At 33.3% G+C, this 24,466-nt stretch overlaps 5 protein-coding genes across 5 annotated transcripts in view; 3 read left to right on the top strand and 2 right to left on the bottom strand.

The window, feature by feature from the left end:
* Positions 1 to 464: 464 nt before the first annotated feature.
* Positions 465 to 1,304, bottom strand: HELRODRAFT_171370 (hypothetical protein; the record flags this gene model as incomplete). Its single annotated transcript, XM_009018093.1, has 2 exons — positions 465 to 711; positions 1,234 to 1,304. The coding sequence occupies 2 exons, from the start codon at positions 1,302 to 1,304 to the stop codon at positions 465 to 467; spliced, it is 318 nt and encodes a 105-aa protein (XP_009016341.1).
* A 1,006-nt stretch (positions 1,305 to 2,310) lies between these two features.
* Positions 2,311 to 4,917, top strand: HELRODRAFT_171369 (hypothetical protein; the record flags this gene model as incomplete). The annotated part of the gene is made up of 3 exons (XM_009018092.1): positions 2,311 to 2,329; positions 4,032 to 4,355; positions 4,727 to 4,917. 3 exons carry the CDS (start codon positions 2,311 to 2,313, stop codon positions 4,915 to 4,917), a joined length of 534 nt encoding a protein of 177 aa, XP_009016340.1.
* Positions 4,918 to 8,870: 3,953 nt separating this feature from the next.
* On the bottom strand, positions 8,871 to 12,128 carry Syt15a (synaptotagmin 15a; the record flags this gene model as incomplete). Its single annotated transcript, XM_009018091.1, has 5 exons — positions 8,871 to 9,130; positions 9,598 to 9,712; positions 10,647 to 10,826; positions 11,654 to 11,747; positions 11,881 to 12,128. The coding sequence occupies 5 exons, from the start codon at positions 12,126 to 12,128 to the stop codon at positions 8,871 to 8,873; spliced, it is 897 nt and encodes a 298-aa protein (XP_009016339.1).
* Positions 12,129 to 15,695: 3,567 nt separating this feature from the next.
* HELRODRAFT_171367 (hypothetical protein) lies at positions 15,696 to 16,452 on the top strand (the record flags this gene model as incomplete). Its single annotated transcript, XM_009018090.1, has 2 exons — positions 15,696 to 15,977; positions 16,396 to 16,452. The coding sequence occupies 2 exons, from the start codon at positions 15,696 to 15,698 to the stop codon at positions 16,450 to 16,452; spliced, it is 339 nt and encodes a 112-aa protein (XP_009016338.1).
* Positions 16,453 to 23,151: 6,699 nt separating this feature from the next.
* HELRODRAFT_171365 (hypothetical protein) overlaps positions 23,152 to 24,466 on the top strand; it is a gene marked incomplete at both ends in the record, with an annotated part of 2,153 nt that continues 838 nt past the window's right edge. Inside the window, 2 exons of the mRNA XM_009018089.1 lie at positions 23,152 to 23,405; positions 23,456 to 24,460. Coding sequence (XP_009016337.1) covers positions 23,152 to 23,405; positions 23,456 to 24,460 — 1,259 coding nt within the window. The remainder of the gene's footprint in view (positions 23,406 to 23,455; positions 24,461 to 24,466) is intronic.

Below are 24,466 nucleotides of genomic sequence, written 5' to 3'. Positions count from 1 at the left end.
AGCAAAGACATGCTGAATGCACACGAATGGAGCCCTTTCCAAATTTGTTTTGTCTGATTGAAAATGTAAACCACGCAAACACATTAGCTGATATCTTCAAGGAATTAAAAACAGTTACATTTAGAAAATTAACAAAATTTGCAGTGCACGACAAAATTAGGCATGTGTTTTATTGTATTATAAATACACACAAACACACACCTATATAGTTATATACGTATATAATATGTAACAAAAACATAAACTTTATTTGGCTAGCCGAAAAAACGCTGAAAAGGTACACATTTAAACGAACTGCTCACTATCAAAATGACGTATGTAGACAAGCATTACATACAATGCACGGATAAGTAGGAATGAAAATGAAATATACAATGACAATAAAAACCATCGAAAGCAGAAATAAGTTAACATCAAAGCTTAGCGGTCTCATACAATTAATGTGCCTTTGGTCATAAACACTTTCAAAGTTCAGAGGAACAGGTGTTGCGTGAGGCATGACCTACAGAATGATTTTGTCCTGTTGTATGATATAAAAAGTAGTTTTCGTCTTGTATGGAGTGGAGTTTCAACAAACGTTGCGTCACAACTGTGTCAGGTTGTGCCATTGTGATGTTTGCTCTTTTTCCTTGCTTGTCATCTCGGTCCAATGTTCCAACTCTGCACCCCTGGCAAACATAAATGATCCAAGAACCACTCTGCCCAGTGCTTCTGATAGTGGGGAAATATTACGGAAACTTCATTTATGAAATACGAGCAAAATATTTAAAATTTTTCAAAGGTAAAACTAAAAACACCAGGTTTGTATTATCCGATGTATGTTTGTTTATGTGTGTTAATGTATGTTGATGTATTTTGATGTACGTTAATGTATGTTGATGTTTGCTAATGTAGGTTGTTGTATGTTGATGTGGCACCAACCGACCGGCATAATTTATTTCTTAAAAAACACAACAGCATGTTTATGAGTCAATGAGGAATAAGGAGCTACTACGTTGGGAGATGTTTGCTTTTCATTACCACACAAACACACCGCATCGTCCTGCTTTTCCACTTAGATACAACTGACATCAACATACATGCATCAACACGCATGCATCAACATGCATGTGTCAACATACATGCGTCAACATGCATGCAACATTCATCAAAATACATTAACATGCGTCATTTATACTCGTTTGGTCTATTTAAAAAATAGTAAATTTGTTATTAATTAGCTTGTTATCTAACATTATATTCGTACGATCAGTACTCAGTAAAAGAGTTTTTTTCATAGTGGCAATGTGTTGATAAGAAGGCATTCTTGCTGAATGAATTCTAGCATAATGTAGTTTGAATTCCATATAGATATATTTTCCAACCAGCCACATCACGCTCGTTCTCTGTGAGCAGCAGTAGCCTAGCATGGACCTCCCTCGTCTTAAACTTTTACATTTTGGTGCAGTTATAAGAAAAACCCAAATTCACTTTTACAGTTTTTTACATCAAATTTTATTGTAACCCAAATTATTTAACTAACAAAGTCATTGTGATTTATTGTGCAAAAAATTGTTTGTTCATAATTTTTTTATCAAATTTTTGTATTGCTTAAATGTCATTATAAAAAATTTTGATACAGTATATTATTACATGACACACATCACACACACAATACATCCTACTAGCTAGATAAGTTAAACATAGACGTATGTCATATATTTTATATATTATAAGTTAATAGGTAACATCGTTTAAGAGAAAACTAGTTAGTATGAATTATCTTGGAACGAACGAGGCAGCAGAGAGGGAGGAAAAGGGAAGAGAAAGAAGAGGAACGAGGGTTTGTTTGAGGAACGATGGTTTATTTAGTATTGGTAGTATTTACACAACGGAAACTTAAATTTTCTTGCTGCTCGCTCTCTTACTGATTTCAAACATACAACAAGGATGAAAACGTTACGTGCATTTTTATAACTTTACAATCTCTCATCCGAATATAACACGGTATAATTTATTTAAATGATACAACGCGGTAGAGCAGGCCCGGAACTAGGGGGGCAAAGGGGGCAAGCGCCCCGGGCAGCAAATTTTAGGGGCGGCAAATTTTAGACATTTTTTAAAAATTTGAAAAATTTATTCGCATTTGTTATAATATGGATGATGGATCAAAGTAAATTTGATTTTTTTATATTTTTTTTTAATTTTTTTTGGTTTGTTTTTTTTCTATGTAAAGATTAAAATATAAACGCAAATATTATGAGCAGAATCTTTATCTTATTTCTTATTTGTAATCTTTCCCTTATTTGATTTAAAATCACGCCGCGAAAAATGTCGTATAGTATAGTAGGTTAGTTTAGTCGTTTTCATGTTAGAAAATAAAAATGGATGGCAGAAAAAAACTTAGTGGAGCTGAATACAGAAGAATTGCTAAAGAATTACAGAATTGCTGTCACTAACGCCAAAATTAGAAACGTTATTCAACAAATCTAATGTTAATGTTAGTATTATAGTGAATAGTGATAAAGAGGGCTCAAAAGAAAAATCAGGTAAATATTTTTATTATTTCAAATTTTATTAATTGAATAATGGAACATTATGCACAATGTGTATTAATTATGCATCCTTTTGAATAAAATAATTTTTTTAAATATTTCGTATTTAGATGACATGGAAGCTAAAGAAGAGATCAAGGAGAAAGTATTTTGGTTCAACTTCAATCCAACAAATGAAACTGTAGAAGAATTATTACCTCAACAAGACCCCACAACAAGTCTTCAAAAGACATCTAAGTTCCCTTTTGATTTCAGTGATCCTGGTTCATGGCCACAAAGTTTTTCTGATTCAGAAAGATGTTTCATAACAAAAATGAGATTTGAAAATTTAACTGAACCAAATTTGAGTAACAGTAGCCGAGAAGGACGCAATTTAACTAAAGACTGGTTTTATAAAGTTCTCAAAAATGGAGAAAAAATGAAAAGATCATGGTTAGCCTATAGTGAAAGTAATAAAGCTCTCTGTTGTATTCCCTGCAGACTGTTTCCACACTTAGCTTCAAATCAAATGTCTTCTTTAACTAAAGAAAAAGGACTTACCAATTGGAAAAAACTTAATGAAAAGTTGCCTGAACATTTTTTGGAACTTTGAACAGCTTGTATTCTTTTTTTGCACTTTCAACTTCACGTTGGGAAGTTCTCAAAGAAAATGTGCCGATAACATTAAAACCTGAAAGCAAAACAAGATGGTCTGCAAGATTAGATGCAGTCGAAGCTGTATATAAACATTATAGTAAAGTTCTGCAGACTCTAGAAGATCTTAAAAACTATGATTTCTCAACTCCTCAAACTGTGAATGAGGCCAGCTCTCTTTTGAAAAATATTCAAAAACTTGAATTTATCGTGATGGTTAGATTTTGGCATGCATTGTTAGAAAAGATTAACCATGTAAACGAATTTTTACAAAAAAAAGATTTAACAGTTGATTTGGCTGCCCGAAACCTCAAAGGTCTTTTGACACTTATGAAGTCTTGCAGAGAGTCTGCACCATCTGAGGCCATTGCTGAGGGTAAATTGTTAGCAAAAATGAATAATCTAACATCTGCATTTTCAGAAAAGAGACTAAGATGGTTAGATTTTGGCATGCATTGTTAGAAAAGATTAACCATGTAAACGAATTTTTACAAAAAAAAGATTTAACAGTTGATTTGGCTGCCCGAAACCTCAAAGGTCTTTTGACACTTATGAAGTCTTGCAGAGAGTCTGCACCATCTGAGGCCATTGCTGAGGGTAAATTGTTAGCAAAAATGAATAATCTAACATCTGCATTTTCAGAAAAGAGACGAAGATGGTTAGATTTTGGCATGCATTGTAAGAAAAGATTAACCATGTTAACGAATTTTTACAAAAAAAAAGATTTAACAGTTGATTTGGCTGCCCAAAACCTCAAAGGTCTTTTGACACTTATGAAGTCTTGCAGAGAGTCTGCACCATCTGAGGCCATCGCTGAGGGGAAATTGTTAGCAAAAATGAATAATCTAACATCTGCATTTTCAGAAAAGAGACCAAGAATGAAAAGAAAAATAGCTGATGAATTGTGCAATGATGAAGCTCTGACAAGTGTTGAAAATATGTACCAAGTGACTATGTTAGAAATCATTGACAGAGTGATTACAGAACTTAGTGACAGGTTTGAATCTTTAAATAATGTAAACAGTACGTTTGGGTTTTTGAGTGGTGTTAAAATTGAAGAAATGCAGACAGCAGATCTAAAAATTAAAGCCGAAAATTTGGCAAATATATACTCAGCTGATCTCAACATTGATGAATTCATGTTTGAAATAGAAAGTTTCAAGCATCACGCTTTGACAGTTGACAAAAGTTTAAAAAAAGCCACATCAAAAGAAATGCTAAGTCTCATTTATAAAGAAGAAGGCTACCCTAACATCACTACTGCATTGAGAATCTTTCTCACGTTGCCTGTCACAGTGTCATCTGGAGAACGAAGTTTCAGTAAACTCAAAATCATCAAAAACTACATGAGAAGTACAATGGGACAGGGGAGACTTTCCAATTTAAGCATAATTTCAATTGAACACAAACGAGCATCTCTTATCAATTTTGATGATATAATCAATACATTTGTCACTTTGGAATCTGTTGTTACCTGGAACTGCGGCTAATCACTGGCTTAATTGACTACCTGCGGAGACAAAACGATCCTTCAATGAGCTAAAAACTTGTGTTCATAGACATTATAACCCAAAAGAGTTGCGCTGGAAAACTTGAAGTGACATATGGACAGCAAAACAGGGTGTTCGAGAATCAGTGGATGTTTACTTTTTCAGAATGCATGCACTTGCTTCCAGTGCCGATGTGGATGAAAATGACATCAATCAGCCGTTATTCAGCCGTTGAGCTAGGTTTAAGAGATGACATTTAAAAAGGAGTGACGTACATGCAACCGGGTAACATATATGAGTTGTTGGAAGCCGCGAAAATGGTAGAAGCTAACATTTCGAACTGCGACAGTAACGATTTGGAGAATTCACTAATAGCAAAAATTACAACATTACTTAATACAGTTCAAAATAATATAAAAAAAATACAAATCCAACGAGAGTAAGAACGTGAACAGACTAACACATAATTAAAGAAGCGACAAAAATTCAAATTATAAAATAAATAATTACAATAATAATCGAGATCCATTTCGTCGGCATTCAAAATCATCTACAATTTTAAAGCGTTCAATGGGAAGGAAACAAACATGAAAAGCAAGTTGGATTTAATGAAGGTGACCAACACAGAACATTTTCAAGTTGGGTTTAATAAAAGTGACCAACACAGAACATTTTCAAGTTGGATTTAATGAAAGTGACCATCACAGAACATTTTCAAGTTGGATTTAATGAAGGTGACCAACACAGAACGTTTTCAAGTTGGATTTAATGAAGGTGATCAACACAGAACATTTTCAAGTTGGATTTAATGAAGGTGACCAACACAGAACATTTTCAAGTTGGATTTAATGAAGGTGATCAACTCAGAATATTTTCAAGTTGGATTTAATGAAGGTGGCCAACACAGAACATTTTCAAGTTGGATTTAATGAAGGTGGTTAACTCAGAATAATTTCAAGTTGGATTTAATGAAGGTGGCCAACACAAAACATTTTCAAGTTGGATTTAATGATTTAATGAGGGTGGCCAACACAGAACATTTTCAAGTTGGATTTAATGAAGGTGACCAACACAGAATATTTAACAACAAATGTAACTGCTCAGAATCACTGCCCAGCATTTACCAAACGATGTTAAAAGTGTTCTAAATGTAACCGTTTCCCAAACGTTTGTCGTCCGTAGACAACACGGCGATCACGCACTACTCGCACCTGCCAACAGTCGCAACATTTCATATCAACATTTTACACACGTCATAACAAAGACACATTTCAAAAAAAAAGCACTAGCAAGATTCAACCACGTCATCCATCCTTTAGTACCACCAATCAAAACTGCCACACACAACCTTCGTCAACGCAAGCACAACTATCAAGCACAACTATCAAAACGATCCTTCAATGAGCTAAAAACTTGTGTTCATAGACATTATAACCCAAAAGAGTTGCGCTGGAAAACTTGAAGTGACATATGGACAGCAAAACAGGGTGTTCGAGAATCAGTGGATGTTTACTTTTTCAGAATGCATGCACTTGCTTCCAGTGCCGATGTGGATGAAAATGACATCAATCAGCCGTTATTCAATGCACTTATTGATAGCGAAAAAGTTGCAACAAGATTAAATCTATTAAAACAATTAAAGAAGAACGATATTTTAGATATTCGTTGAGCTGATGGACAGCCGATAAAAGGTTTAGGCACAATCTGTTGATTACAGATAACGCCAGTAACAATGAGTGCATTGAAATGGTGATTGCCTGTGCAAATGTGAATCTTTTTTTTTGTTATTCTTAAAAAATCAGAATCTGACAATCGCAGAATCTGTTACAGCATGCAAGGCAATAGTATAAAATGGTGACACGATGGTTTGGCACAATCTGTTGATTGTGCCAAACACATACGTTGAAACTCAACATTCCTAATTGCATGTCACATTCTACGTTATATGTAATCTTTGTAATAACTTTATTTTAGAAATATATTTTTTAAATGGTCATAATGCAAAAATAATTATTAAAAATGACAATTTTATTTTATAATTACTTTCTTATCTCAAACATTAATGATTTAATGATTCATTACCTCATAAAAATAATTATACTTTCATTGCAGAAAAAATTTCAGCTCCTCCGCACACAAAAGCAACATTCAACACCCTTTTAACAAACAAACTTAACAATAATAAAACATACATAATAGAACCTAAGGATAAATCTATGGCACGTAAAATTTCACATTCATCATATGATACCATTATTTGCCACCTGATAAACATTTCAAACACATACCTACATATTTAACCAAACACAGACAGAGAGCAATTATCGAAGAATTTGATTGTCACGTAAAATATGTGCGAGTGGAGCAAAACAATTTTGAACACTCCGGCAGAAGATCACAAATTAAAGTTAAAAATAACTATTACAGAGATAAAACTTTTCGTGAAAAAGTTTAAGGACTATTAATAATAATTATAACCATTCCAAATCAACAATTTCAAATGATAATAGAACAATTTTAACGAGCAAAAACTTTGAAATTTTTTTAAACGAACTTGAAATAAAAATTGACGATTCACATTTGTATTCTACCGAAGAGATAAATTCATTAAAACAATGAAGATGTCTCTTCGAGATCATTATCAGATCTACACTGTTGAGATATTATATATGACACGATTGGTACAGGCGGTACCTACATACGTCTACTCGAAAACGTGTTCATCGAACCAACGCTGAAAATAAAAAATAAATTTCAAGACAATGCAATGAATTTTTAAACCTAAGATTTACTAAAGAATCAGTTTCACCCTGAAAAAAGGTACAAAAAAAAGATGAAACCGCAAAATAATTTCATCCGCCGTCAACATTCGTTGAAGTTGTTGAATGTCTTTCCAGCGCAAATCCAAACATTTCCTTCGTGTTAGATTTGCAATCAGGTTTCTACAGACCACCGTTAGATCCTGCAACAGCTCACAAAAGCGGTTTTAGTAATCACGACTGTCATGACGAATTTAAAAGATTGCCGCAAGGTTTAGCAAACTAGCCGTTTCCCTTTCAACTCTTAATACAATCAGTTTTAAAACAATTAACAGACGTAACGTACTTTGTGTATGCAGACGATATCATTTGCTTTTCAAATGGGATGGCGGATCATGCTGAACATTTAAATGAAATATTCCAACGTTTTAGAGACAAAAAACTCAAACTTCATCCAAAGAAATTCATTAATTTAACACTATTTTATGTAACAGTAAAAATGCGTCTTTTGGCAAATGAAGTTCTGCCAACTGCCTAGGCCCGCCTCCTTGCTACGCCACACTTTTACAGTAGGAAATTATTTACGTTCATTTAAGGTCTCAATCTCAATTCAAGATTTTTAAATATTGTTACAATGCATGCATCAAAAAGGCACGCGTTGGCAACATCAACACATTTCAAGAGCATACATCAACGTACATCAACATACAGCAACATACATCAACATAAATCAACATACATCAACGTACATCAACATAAATCAGCGTAGATCAACGTACATCAACGTACAACAACATACATCAATATACATCAACATACATAAAAATAGATCAACGTACATCAACGTACATCAACATGAATCAGCGTACATCAACATACAACAACATACATCAACACACAACAACATACATCAACATACAACAACATACATCAACACACAACAACATACATCAACATACAACAACATACATCAACACAACAACATACATCAACATATATCAACATACATCAACGTACATCAACATACAGCAACATACATCAACATAAATCAACATACAACAACATACAACAACACATATCATTATAACAAAATATCGGTAACAAATTTTCAAATTCTTCAATTCTCGTAGAGTAAGTACATCGAGAGAGAAAAATCTTTGTTTACATTTGTTTTCGTGAAATTTTGTCTCTATCCAATGTCTTTCTTAAGTCTCATTAGTCGATAATTAAATAAACAAAACAAAAAGTCTCGTTGTAACGATGCGTGAGTTCTATCTTTTTTAAAAGTGCAACAACTCAATAATAATATATGTATTGTATATAAATAATATACATAGATCTCCATAAACCACCTCTCAGGTGTACATAATAAATTCACAAAGATTCATTACGACAGAATGAAGGTCAGACGTACACACCAACCACATACATTTTCATTGTTTATAATATAATCTTTATATATATATATATATATATATATATATATATAATATAGATAGAAGATAGATTACAACGGAATACATGGGACTACCTTTGGAGTGGGACGTTTGGAGGTAGACCGTGATTGAGAGACTGACAGAGTTGAGGTTGAACGGAGCCAACTTCATTTTAAACATCTCATTGAAGACGGGGCTGTTGCTCGCTTTTACCATTTCTGATTTCTTGCTCTTCAAGACTTTGTTCACTTGCATCAGCATCACCTTAGCGTACATTTCTTCACAATTCCAAAAATATGATATATATTTTTGTGGGCATTACTAAAAAAAAACAAATCTTCATTTAAATTATATTGTTATGTGTTAATTTTTAGACTAAACGCATATTTTAATAATGGTTCTATTAAAAACTTTCAATGAAATGTGAAAAAGAAAATTAATTAAAAATTTATTCAATGCTGGAAAATACAAATTATTGAGAAAATAAATATAAATGGCTGACTAAATAGATGAATGAATGGACGAACGAACGAACGAATGAATGAATGAATAAACGCACGGATAAATAAATGTATACACAAAAAAAAGAAATTTAGATACGCGAACGAATGAACAGTCAAGAAAGAGGGAATAAATAAGTGAATTAATGAATTATTAGTGATTGAGTGAGTTGAGTGATTGCAAGTGTGAATGAACGGATGAGTGAATGAGTAAATATGAATAGTGAATTAATAAACAAGTGCACTTGTTTTGTGTGATTCTTCCTCCGTCAACATTTCATCAACTTTGAAATTTTTGCCGGCGTATATTCCGACAGTTAATCTGCTGAGATCTCCGTTGTATGATAAAGAAACGTACAGCTGCATGCTGTCCACCCCCTTAAAAGTTCACGACCATATGATCCATAAAATGCGATTTTCATTAAATTCAAACCAAAACTACACATCAACAACATCGGCAGAACTCAAAAGATAAGTTTCAATTGCAGTTCACGTATCATCAAACGACCAACAACTGCATTTTGCTTAACATTCATGATTGATCATTATTTTTAAACAATTTGTTACGGGATAATTTTGTTGAAACAAAAAATTAGATGTTTCTAAGTTGAACGACTGTTTGATGTGCCAAAGAAAGCTCACATTAGCACTCATAACGACATTCACTTGCCTAAAAACAAGCGTCCACGTTAAACGATTTAAACATGTAGGGGGGCATCCTGCGATGGAAATTAATTACCAACTTCCAGGCCATCACGTGTTCAGCGCTTATAACGGATGTGCTATTTAACTGAAGCAACTATTTTAAATCTCAGTTGTTGGATTGTACTTCAAGGTAGATCGTAAATAAAAATAAAATAATTAGAAAAAACATTGTAAAAATGCAAAAAACAGCAAATTAAATACAAATTGTGAATTAAAATAAGCTAGGAGTCAATTCAAAGAAAATAAGGAAAATTTTTTTGCGTGAATTAAAAGTAGGATAAAAATTGATAACAACTATCAAAATGATGTAAATTTTCTTGATTATTATCTTTATTGCAGCATTCAAACGCACCAACGTTTCCTGTGCATACTAGTGAACCATGCTATCGGACACATTGAGTGAGACAGGCGGGAATCATTTGCATTCGAAGTCAGTCACTGCAACGCAGGACCAGGCGCTCTTAATCATCATTACACCATTCCTCAGGCAGAGTAAATATTAAATATTTTGGCTAAAATTAACAACAAAATAAACAAAAAACTACCAAAAACAAAACACATGCATTAACAAAATGGTAGCAAAGTGGACCTCGTGCCCTGGATGCGACAGATCATCCCTTTCTAGATCTCTCCACAACACCACCTTTGATGACGATTCGTACATCTTCAGTGGGTAGGTCACGCTTCCGATAACCACGTGACTTTTGTTTCTTGTAACGTCAAACACTGTGAACTTTAGCGAACGTTCCTTTAAGTTCCGTAGTGAAACCTGGAAAAATTATGTTTGTTTGTTTGTTCTAATTTAACGGCATTGAAGCTCCCAAAATGGTGCTATGGTGTATACTTATCGAGATTAGTTTATTCTGTATATTTTAAATCTATTGTCAGTTAACCAATACTCGTTATCATTTGGAAAAATTAAATCAAAGTTCATCTATCACTCTCTTTTTGAGTTTTTTATTTTTAAATTTGAAGCTTCGAAATTATGATCAATTTAATTCTCAACAGTGATTAAATAAAATAAATTTAATTTATGTTATATTTATTATTAATGTATTCAATATTTGATTAATTTAATTAAGTCTGTAAACAATAGGTTGCCTAGTGCATCCCAAAATACATCCATCCTGAAGTTTTCAGTTTGATAGGTGTGTAAGGAGAGGAGTTGATTAAAATTGGCAAGGGAGATCTCATATTAAAAGATGAAAATATGCGAAAAAAAGGAAATATCTATAAAGTTGTCAAATTGATTGAACATATGAACACAATTTTCAATTATTTAGCGTGGAATCACCATTTCTATTTAACACTTCAATATTAATAATGTCGTAAATAAATAATAAAAAATATTTATGGTATCAATTAATAAAGCTCTTACGTGCATATAAATTGTTTCCATTAAAGTTACGAAAAAAAAATTAATAGGTCGCCTAATTCATTCAATAACATCTATTGTTGCAAATATAGACTATCGAGTACATCACTACACACATTTTACATTTTGATTCTGTATTTGTTATCAACTAGCAAGCACTTCATTCTCGTCCACAGTTCATTCATCTTCAGTCTGAAAAATTAAATGAAGAGATTCCTTACTTGAAAAACGAAGTTTTCGTCAAATTTGGGATTGCAATTTTTCTTTTTAAACTGAGATTGCAGGTGACGCTTCTCGTCGGGTAGCAAGCAAATCCTGATGATTGCCAGATTTGAACATTTCTTTAATTTTATATTCTCATAAATTTGTAATGCAATAACAATATTATTAAAAATCATTGTTGACGTAAATTAAGCAAGAAGTAAGAAGCGCTGTGAGAAATGGCGACCTGACGTAGGGATCGCAGCCGTTGTTGATGCCTCTGATCCTGCTCGGAAGGTTTTTCATTTGGATGAGCGTCACAGCAAGTCTCTCTGCCTCCGGGTTGTACTGGATGGCGAACCACAACCTCCCGATGTTGTCCTCCTCAAAATTTGTCTCCACATCAACGCCCTGCTGGTCGTCGTACAGAGTCGGGTCGATGCCATACACCAGGGAGTCACTGCCTTTGTTTTGTTGGGATATTTTAAATTTCATTTACCATTTACCAGCAGTATTGACGAAAACCACAATTTTATACCACTATTTAAGAGGAAAGTAGAAAACAACACAGTACGAGAAAAATTAGTACGATATATCGAAGTATAACGTGACATGTTACGCGAATACCAAGAGATGAAGAGCTGACCGGGTAAGAATAAAACTGCTGGTACATTTTGTTAATTGTTAGTTTAAAAAAAAACAGTAAAACTTATATGATGTATAATTGACTAACAGACAATAACGTAAAACGTATAAAATGTTCAGAAACGTGATCAAACTCATCACAATTTATTCCAATAAATTGTTTAATTTTCCATATATCAAGAATATTTTTATTGGTACGTAATAATAATTTTCATGCAATTTAGCATTAGCTGTATACAGAAAATGCTTACCTTTCACCTTCAACTGGTTTGATGAAATTTCTAGAAAAGTTACTTTAAAAGGTTAACTTCTTTTTAGCATTTTATGAATTTTATGAAAAAATTAAGTTTTTCTTTTTAGCATTTTATAAAGTTTATGAATAAATTTTATGAAAAAAGTAGTGTTATGATGAAGTGTATGCTGCTATACTAAATTTCTCTTATGTTTTTTGGCTTACTTATCAGGATATATTAAAATCTTTATATTTTGTTGGTATATCAAAACTCAGATGTAAGCAATAACTATAATTTACTGGATTTTATAAAATTTTCAAATCTTCTTGGGAATAACATTTTATGTCGGAGATACTAATGTTTTTGATTAACGTACCATAGGGTTATTTTTTAGATGTATATATATTTATCCCATTCAGACTTCCGGCATCCATTCAGTCCATTCATCCGTCAGCTTCGGCAATTGAGCAGTAGTTGACCTTCATTCAACAATCCCCTACTGTTTATTATCTGGAAACTTATCAAACTTAAAATAAACCTCAAACTACCGATACAAACATATAGAAACGAGTTACAAACACAGTCTGAATTGCATCGCATCTATCACAATTTTTGCGTAGTGGACCCAATAATTCTCCACCCACCTGTGGAAACTACGCTGACATAAAACATTCTTAAACAAAATTTGTTTTGTTTGACCAGCCTGGTAATTCTTAGATCAACTATCCTTTTTGATATACCATAACTTTGAAATGCCTAAGCAATAGAACCTCAAAATCTAACCAGCTGAAAAATGAACTCATGTCTAGAAAATATTTAAAAAAAATGTTTTCAGCATCTTTAAAACTGTTTCAAACCAGATTGATGAACAGGCATGAAATTACCACTATTTAGATGAGTAATTTGCTCTGCTACTAATTGCACAATCAGTTTTAACATAAACAATAAATTACATCGGCTGATATCTGCGGGTGTTTTTTTTTTCTGGGGTGTGCATCATTTAACATTTAACAATGGTACGACTATGGTACGCTTGTTTACATTTTTGCGGAAAATAACTTGCTGGCGTCATGAATAAATTTATCAAACTAGTTTTAAATGGTATTTAATTTTTTTTCGAATACTTCTTTTTTCTACAAAGCCGTTTTGCTTTCTTTCGCCCAGGTGGTTTCAATTTGAGGGAAACAAGTTCATGAACATTTTTTTAAACCCAGCGTTGAACATACCAAATTCTTTATTCATATCATCGTTTACATATTTAAAAACGTAATTGAAAACTGTCGAAACCACTCCATCCGGTAACATCAACAATCATGAAAGTCACGAAAACTCTATAAAAGCCGCAACAATGTTTGCATTGGTATTACAAAAATCACTACAATGAAATGCTCAGATCAATTGGACTGAACGCCGCACAAATAAAAAAATTCTGGAGTTGATAAGAGAGGAAAAAATGATGATAAGCCCCATAAGAAAAAAATGTAAAAGGAAGGGAAAAGAAAAAAAAGAATGAAGACAGGGGAAGATGTTTTTGGGTTGGATGGAGGGAAAAGATACTTACATGAACAGAGGCTTTTGAACAGGAAAGAATGGAAATGGCAGAATGGAGATCTCTTCAAGAGCAGAAAACTCAATGAATGAAGAAACTTGGAACCAATGATAGAAAATTCTACTTTTTGAGTTAATTATTATTTAAAAAACGCAAAACAAAAAAGTGTTGAAATAATAAATGAATTGACAAGCAAATGTTGTGTAAAAAAAAGGTAGCCTTAATTTATGTTTGTAAATAGAGTAAATAGATATTAATCAACTGGACTTAAATGGCTGTTGTATCGTCTTCAGAACAGAAAATGTATATGCTTCTTGTTGTTGAAAATTTGAATTATGTTCAAAACAGCAGACACTAAAAACGATAGTAAAAGAATAAATTTACTTAATTTTCATAACTATTGTATGATACAAAAAAGAGTTGAACTTCTTACGGTGAACTACATTTGAAAAAAATTAACAATAACTCTAACGAACTTTTGTTATTCTCCACGTGATCAGCTGACTGCAGAAGGTGTTTGTTGCTCCTCCTGCTGACCGCCGAATTAACAAGGAAAGGTTCGGAAGACCACCTACCGTTGCTGTTGCTGCTATTACCGTTGTTGTTGGTGGTGTTGTTGCTGCTGCTGTTATTGTGGTTGTTTGAAGGATCTTGTGAGTGGGCAGGTTTTGTTGGAGTTGAGGCTGAAGGTGATTCATCTCTGCTGCTCTTCACGTCGTTGGCGTACCACAAGTGTCTCCTGCGTTCTATCAGATTTGGTACTGTGAATGGAATAGTGGTAATCCTAGAGGGGAAGATGATGTTATTGGAACAGGATTTTTGTAACTGGCCAAAAGACATCATAAAGATCTGATCTAATTAAGTGAGTAATTAGTTGAAAAAATCCAAAGTATCCTATCTTTTGACAAATGCATGTCCTTCTCATTCGTTGTCATAAAACATATTGTTACCGAAGTGTGATGCCTATAAGTTGTAAGAACACACCAATCTATCAATCTGACTAATTCACATGTTACAGAAAACAAATTAAATTTCAAAATTTCAGTTACTGAACTGAAAACTTCAAACACCGCGAAACAAAACAAAACATTAAAGAGACAGATCAATTGAATTACGTTAATGCTAACTTCATCATTCAGTTTCAAACACTTTTATAATTAAACATTTGATCTAAGAGTATATATATATATACACTTTGATGAATAGTAAAGAAAAGTTGTCGAATGACTTGATGATAATGACATACATAATTGTAGCGACATGTAATGTAAGCACGTATTTATAAGCACATATGTATATATAAATAGAAAGAGAGAGAGAGATGAAAAAAAAGAAAGAGAGAGAAAGTAAAATTATAAATATTTGTAGTATATGTAAATATTAATTTATATACATATATATATATATATGTATATTTATATATATATGTATACATATATATATATATGTATATTTATATATATATATGTATACTTATATATATATATATATATATATTGTATGGTATGTATGTATATATTAATATATTGTTATTTACAAACTGATAAACACCGAGATGTTGAAGCGAACTGGTATGAGCAGTTGTATGCGGTTCTCACCCGAAAGTTTCTCAGATGGCTCGGCCACGTTTGGATAATGAATAACGGTCGAATTCCCAAGGATTTCTTGTACGGTGAATTGGTCGAGGGATGTAGAACAAAAGGGCGCCCAAGGTTTCGGTTCCATGACATTTGTAAGAGGGACATGAAAAGCTGCTCCATCAATTTCAGATCTTGGGAGAGCTTAGCAGATGATCGCGCAGTCTGGAGGATGTCAGTCAAGCAGGGTGCATTACGTGTGGAGATGGATCAAATTCGGAAACAGCGTCAAAATCAACTTCAGCAGCCGACGGCCTTTATCTGGGTCTTTTTTATAGAGGTTGGTCTGCTTAGTCATTCTTGGTGGTGTAGAATTCACTAACTTTAGTTATTATAGTTTCATCATCGTCTCTCGAAACGGAAAGATGCCGACGACGAACGGGGAGTATATACCTTTAGACACGTACAAACACACATGCATAAATAAAAAGAAAGAGAAAAAAGAGAGAAGAAGAAAAAGAGAGTGAGAGAAAAAGGCAGCAGAACAGACGAAACGAGAAGAAATTTGATACGCAGCTCACGTTTATTAATTTTAGTGTCATTAGGTTTTTTAATGAAAATAATACTTGAAAAACATTTGGGTCGTTTTATAATTTCAATAATGTAGCAGCCAAGTTACATCAGCAAACATCCAAGCATCATCAACAAACAACCAAATTACATTAACAAACAACCAAGCTTCATTAACAATTAACCAGGTTATTTCAACAAATGACATATTTTCAAGCTTTCTTACTCTTCTCTTATTTTCGTAACTTAACAGAAAAATTTTCTGAATTCATGATCATTCTTTTAAATTTTAACAACGTTTCTTCACCATCTTCAGCATTTTAAACAAAGAAATAAGGATTGAAAATGTTAAAAGCATTAGAAAAATCGAAAACTGAACTAAATAAATGTTTTTAAGGAAAAAAGGGATAGCTGAAATATGTGGGAGAATGGTGGCCTAGAGTTTTTGTTTTGTACAAATACACGCGCAAATGAATGCAACTATACTTTAAGTGTTCATTTCAAGTGTTCATTTAAATGTTTTCTCTATACATCACATTGTTTGTGCATTCAAAGTTCTTAGTTTTCACGTGCAAGGATATGAGCGAAATTTTCGTACCTTTCATTATATAATTAATTATGAAGCCAGTTTACATTTGAGACGGATGTTATGAAATCATGTTAATATATAACTGTATATGTGTGTTTGTGTGTGTGCCTGTGTGTGTGGAGGAAAGGGAAAAGGGTAGAAAAATATTATATGAAAATATGGTGGTCTCATTACTTTATTCACAGTCAAAAAATTAAATGAGTGTTGAGAATTATTGGTAATTAGATGGCTAAAAAGAAGAAAAATCAAAAAACACTTTAGCTGTAAATTTGCTTGAGGATAACTAGCATACAATCTAGAAATATAAATCATGCTAGATGAAACAAATTAATGAATTTCTCTTCGGAGCAATGCTGCGTGTTTTGTAAGCGTAAACATTTGAAACCAAACTTGTTTGCCTATAAACATACATGCTCATAACAATTTTTTTTCATAAAAGCTATAAATAGAATAATAAAAAAATTTCCATGATAAAAAGAAGAAAGTGTAATAAATGGAGAAGTGTAGCGCTGGAAATGAAGTGCATGTCAAACATTCATCCCCGTACTCCTCCTCAGCCTCTTCATCTTACGCGGCACTTCAGATAGAGATGGCGCACAACAATCACACTTCTTGTAAATCTTCTTCGAATAATTGCTTCTGCCTCGTTTTTCGCAACTGGTGCGCTACAATTATATCCATTGAAAAAATAAACAACAAAAGTCCTAAGTCAGGAAGAAAAAATGCTTCTCACACAAAGCCGTTCAAAAACGTTTCATTCTGACATCTCTTGTTTCAATTGCTGTTAAAACACAAACGAGTTTAAAAACTAATGTGGACGAATTATGTTTTAAAAATCTATAATATTAATTTATGCGCAATATTTTTCATACTGACAGGAAATCAAAAAATCTAATAAACAGATATAGGAGTGTAAAATGATGGCAGTAGCAATTCAACAGACTCATCTCTCATTAGCACATTTCCTTTCTGACATGAATCGTAAACATTGATGACTTTTGTTTTATATAATTAACTCCCGTATGTAATTTATAAAACAATGTAAGTAGGTAAGTTCACCACAAAAATTTATCTTTAATATATTCCCGCTCTCCTTCACACTCATCGTCAACCGGTTTATTCTTCTGACGAATGCAAAACTCTCGTAACTTCATTTGCTAATCATTTTAACTCATAAATTAACAATATCCATCGCTTCTGTTGTTGCTGATCCAAACATTTCTTTTTTTTGATCCTCGTCCTTATCTTGGCTCTTCTTATGAATCTTTTCCGACTGTCTCTGAAATTTTAAATCTCATTCGTTTCTATCCAAATAAAACCTCTTCGCTTGACAACCTACCAACAATAATTCTTAAACGATTTGCTCTATTTTTCGCACCCATCTAGCAAAACTTGCCAATCTTTCCTACGCATCAAGTACTTTTTCTACTTTGTTCAAAAGTGTTCAAGTTCTACTTTTACTCAAAAAACTTAATCTCGATCCCACAATTCCTTCAAGCTATCGTCCAATTTCAAATTTACCCACAATATCCTAAATGGAACTCGTGAACACATCGCTTCATCTCCCATATTTACTACCCTCCAATCCACCTATGAACCAGAATTTTTGACTGAAGGCGCATTAATCCACATTTACGATAATATGACCAGCATCTGCGGAAATAAAAAATGTGCAGCACTTCTAAACCCGGACCCATCAGCTGCATTTGATACTATCTGCCACATAACGTTGTTTGAAAGATCAGAGTATGAATTTAGCATAAGGGGTCCTGCTCTCACTTGTTTCGAATCATATTTATCTGATCGCCATCAATACATTAAACTAGGTTTACAATCTTCCTTCCCACTCTCCTTGACTGCTGGCATCCCACAGGGCTCTGTGCTCAGCCCCCTTCTTTTCACAATTTATGTCACCCCTATCTCTGATGTTATTTTTCAATTTAATGTTTTTTATCATCACTATGCTGACGATACTTGCCTCAATACATTCATCTCCAAATCAAATATCACTTTTCAGCTTGAAAACTTGAGCGCTTGTACAAAATGATTAAAGACTAGCATCTTCGCAACTATCTTCAACTCAACTCAGAGAAATCGTCAATCATGTTTCTTGGCACTCATCAACAAATTCGAAAATGCTCAATACCCACAGTTCTCAATATTGCCGGTTCTGCTCTTCTAATTTCAGATTCTATCAAAATTTTTGGAGTCTCTTTCGATCCTACACTTTTTTCCAACCATCACATCTCTACCGTGGTTAAATCATGCAACATAATCATTTGGCCGATTCGTCCTATCCGACACTACCTATCTACTGAACTATCATCAACTTTAGCTCGAAGCCTCGTTCTTTCTCGTCTTGACATTGCAACTCTATCTTACATAGTGTTCCTTCCCTACCCGATCTCCTCTCTACAAATAGCGCAAAACAGACTTGCTAAACTCGTTCAAGACAAATCTTATTTTATATCAAGACCATCCTGTTTAATTAAATTGCACTTGCTGTCAATAAGTCAACGAATCATCTTCAAAATTATGGTTATAATGTACCAGGTCATACATAATCAACAACCGCCATATCTTTAAGATATCTTGTGCATTCATCAGAATGTTGGACATAAACGTCAATCTGATGTCTCTAATAATTTAAATCAACCACAAACCCGCACTTGCTAATAGAAGATTTTTCTTTTTTCTCCTTCTCTGTGGAATAATCTGCCCTTGCCTATCAGACAACAACCTTTTCTTCAACTATACAAATAGCATTTAAAACTTTATCTGTTTCAACAGACATTTGGCAGCGATCTAGATGGCAACTCATCCTTAGCGCTTCAGACGCTATGAATTGGATGCTGTGTCAAATTTCACATTATTGTTATTATATAGAAAAAACATCGTTTAAAATACAATAAACATTTCAACCGAAACATAGGATAATTCTTAGATAGTTGACTGATTGCGCATTCCGCATTTTAGGACGATTAGGAAGGGATCGATGTATTCCATTGTTGAAGACTTTTGACTAAGTTTTAGCTATGAAAAGAAGAATATAAAAATTTTTACGATAAAAATAAGAAAGTGTAATAAATTGAGAAGGGTATTGCTGGAATTTCTTTCTAGGAATTATCGTATTTTTCAATAAAAATGTCAACTGTATTTTTATACGTTGTTTTGTCAATATTTTAAAAATAATTTTTTGATAGTATTTCTCAGAGGTTTCAACATCAAACACACACTATATGTAAATACACAATTAATAAAGCATCCTACTGCATTTGTATGTGTTAGGTGGAGATCTTTTTGCATTTTAACACAGTCACTGCTTGGCACTTTCACTGTACATTATCAAGCAATCTAGGTTCCTAATATTTTAACTTGTTTTAATAGGTAAGCAAATGTAACCGATTATTTAAAATTCATCAATAATGTAAACATTCCTCGTGCAATAGCTAGCAAGCATTCTGCTAATTTTTTGAGTAAATGTGGCTGCTAGTTATCAGACTGCTCAAGTACACAAACCGGATGACTTGTTTTGGAGAGTTCTGCAACGACTCCATTTCATTTTAAGATAATCAATTTTTAGTTGTCAATAATCCTTTTACTACCATCAAATGTTCTCTCAATCAGTCTTTAAGCAATCTGCATTAGATGTTACTAGAGTAGGATCGTCTGCAAATCCTATGCCTTCCTTTTTTCATTTTTCTTTTTTATATAATGTTGTGAACAGCGATGACAAATGACAACGGCTTACAATTCATCATGCTTCGATGCATTCTCTGTTTTCTGTACCAACTCTTACACTATTTTTGAATCTTCGTAAACTTCTTTGACTAGTTTTATTTTATATACTTTTTTGTTTTTTTTTTCCATTTCAGCAAAAAGCAGGGAGACACAGAAGCTCAATGAGCTTGTATAGTCATTCAAAACACAATAAAGACAAATTCATACAAAAAATACACAAAAAACAAAACATAAATAATCACCAAAATGAAAAGAAATTCCTAATAGGAAAACAATAATATAATAAATACATAATAAATGAATCCGAATAATGCTAAACCAACCTATAAAAAAACAAAACTATTACAAACAGAACCACCACATACTTTTGCACTAAGTTGATGTTTTAACTTAGGCTACTGATGAGTCCCATGAGGGACAAAACGTGTCTAGCCTAAAATGAGTTAGGTGTTCATAGAAACACACCTTTGGACGTGGTGATTGATTGTTTCACAGTACGATATTCTCATTAAAATAATTGTTAAATTTTCCTATACTTTCTAGTGGCCCAATCCTTCATACCCTAGTAAAAATGCTCCTTTGAAATTGACAAAAACAATAGTTGGTCTTTTGTCAAATATTTTTTGCACTTTCTATCGATAGTTCTAAAGTATTTGTTGGATTGTACTTTTTTGAAACTTGCTTGCTTTTTACTCAAAAGTTGCTCTATACATGTTCAGCAGTTTTATCAAGACAGTAAACAAGATATATCGATCAGTGATTACCGCCATCTTTCAGAGTACGTCTTTAAATAAACACAGTTGACTTGCACCATTCTTGTCCATTTTCCGTTTCCTTAAATTTCTTGAAGTACAACTGGTTCTTTTGTTTTTATCAATTCAAATAGAATTCCAGCTTTCTTTTTAATAATAATAATAAGCCTCTCTTGTTTCTAACTACAAAAATAGCAAATGATACAGGAATCCACGATGTCATTCGACAAAGTTTTTCCAAAAAAACAACAACAACACACGTTTAGACGACATTGTCCCCGAGATCGGGGGGTTGCCGTTTGGCTACCTATGATGAAACCGAAATACCCCTCGACGCCATTCCATCATAAGTAATTTATTTGGCTAATTATTACGCAGGACGCCCTTCCTTACGCAACCACAGTTATAAGCGGTGGGCCTAGCCTTTGATGATCCAACATCACTCACAAGGCAGTGAGGGTCAGTTTAATGTCATAACCAGGACATAAAGTTTTTCCAAAAACAAGTTAATTATTTGTTTGATGAATGAGTTTAACAAATTTGATTAATATTGTTTACCATAATCAAAACGCAATTTATAAGAAGTAGAATAACGCAAAATTTTGTAAATGCATTTGACAAATGATAATGTAAAATTAAAACAAAGACTTAACAACTTAAGCGGCATAAAACATTTACTTAATTTAAAAAAGTACAGTCAGTTGGAATGACATGCAAACATTTGACATTATAATAAGTTACACACACACACATACAACACACACACACACACACACACACACACACACACACACACACACACACACACACACACACACACACACACACACACACAGGAGCACCAACCAAAACAGATACATATTTATACACATAAATATATAAATAAATAAACAAACAAACAAACAAACAAACAAATCAATAAATAAATAGATGAAATAAATACATATATAAATATATAGATATAAATATATATATATATATATCATTTATATATATATATATATATATATATATATATATCATTTAAACTAGCTCTACTTGTAAGAGATTATTTGACTGGAGATGCACCAATCTACCTGAGGGAACAGATTCATTCAGTATCAGAGATTCAATATAGGGGTCGACTACGATCATCAAGCCGCGGTGACCTACACATTCCTAAGTTCATATCTTCTCATTTTGGAAAAAGAAGATTTTCAGTAGCATCTGCCCAGATTTGGAATGCGTTGCCTGCTGATCTAAAGAATTTCAACATCATGAGTCGAAGTGAATTCAAAAAACGGCTAAAGACTCATTTTTTCAACATTCAACAGCAAAGAAGGTAGAGAGCGCTTCTGAAGTCAACTCACAAGAGGCGCTATACAAATTCTGCAATACAATACAATACAATATATATATATATATACATATATATATATATACATATATATATATATGTATATATTAGGGTGGTTCACATTTGAATGGGGAAAAAAATTTTTTGTCTGATTTGAGTGCACACCCTCTGAAAAGTTTCTATTGGGTCCTAAAAACTTACAAACCAAAAATAAGACAAATCAAATTAAATTTAGAGGTTGCTCATGCATCTCAAAATTATATAAAAATGTGATAATTCATTATTTCAAAACCAAATACAAATATAACTGGAAAAGTATCAAAAGTTGGTTACTTACTTAATTCAAAACATAGATATTAGATATTTTAAAATGCATTATTATTATTAAATATTCTATGGTCACCATATTTGTTGTCAGCAAAAAGTAAAATAGGATAAATATCTGCATAATTTAACTGTGTCGATTTACTAGTAATTTGAGATGATTTTGAAATACCGGTACTGTACATATTTAACTACGTATAAAATGGCTTCTAATTCAAACTGTGGTGCTCTTACAACACGCAGCATGACTAACATATGGCTGATTGGACAGTTACAAAGTGAACTTTCAGTAAATGTATTGCCTACAACAGGTGATGTCCTGAGAATGTTTTTTTATTATCATCAAGTAGAAAAGAAAACTGAAAGTGCAAAACTGTCGTCAGATAAGGTCATGGACATGTGGAACAAGGCTAGAATACCAACAACCTACCATATTCATGTTGTAGAAAAAGTAAAGTCGGTAGTTGATGACTACAAGCTAATAAAAAAGAACAAAACAGACAAAGTGAAGCACAACGAGCACGAGAGAAGGAATTTGAAAAAAAGGAGCACATGCTGTTTGATATTGCTCACCAACACGCCATGCAGCTCATCCGAATTCAGGAAGATATAGAATTTCTTGAAGACCAGAGGGGCAGTCGACGAATGCAAATGAGTGGCATTGATAAAGACCTGACCAAGAAAGAAGAGCGCACAGAACAACGTAAATGCAAAAAAGAAGAGAGAAAAGAGCGAGAGCAGAAGCGGATGACAGAAAGTACCTCACTACATTTATCTAGTTCTGATGACAGTGATAGTGAACAGCAGGACACAGAGGACAACTATGAAATTGAAATTCCAGTGTACTACAAAAAGCAGATCAGTGAAGTAGAAGACAGTCTGTCAAGCAGTGCCAGCAAAAAAACACGAACTGTGCAGGATATGTTGTCGTCGCCAGATGTTGCTTCAGCACTGGATAGAATAAACCTGTCAGATAGAAAGTTCACAGTATTAGCAGCAGCCATTGCACAAGCTAGTGGGCAAGACATCAGGGATACATCTCTGTCACGTTCCACAGTTCATCGTAAACGACAGCAACATCGATCAACCATTGACAGCAGTATTCGTCAACAATTTCAGGATCGTGACAGAAACCCCCTTCTGGTTCACTGGGATGGGAAGATCATGAATGATGATCCACACTCCAGAACTGATAGACTGGCTGTTGTTGTGACTGGCTGTAATGTGGAGAAAATCTTAGGAATTGTTAAAATTGCATCAAGCACGGGACAAGCACAGGCCAATGCAACTTTTCAGTTGCTCAAATTATGGGACGTTAGTGAAGACATTATAGGCATGTGCTTTGATACTACTGCTGCCAATACTGGGACGTCAAGTGGAGCATGTGTTTTGCTGGAGAAACTGCTCCATAGAAATCTCTTGCATTTTGCTTGTCGTCATCATGTACATGAATTGATAATCGGTGAAGTTTTCACAGTTCTGTTTGGTCCAAGCCGGGCCCCAACATGGAAGTTGAA

This window comes from Helobdella robusta (genome assembly GCF_000326865.2).
Source record: "Helobdella robusta unplaced genomic scaffold HELROscaffold_20, whole genome shotgun sequence".
Lineage (NCBI taxonomy): Eukaryota > Metazoa > Annelida > Clitellata > Rhynchobdellida > Glossiphoniidae > Helobdella > Helobdella robusta.
The sequence above is the reverse complement of the archived record's forward strand: the minus strand, read 5'-3'. Positions and strand labels throughout refer to the sequence as shown.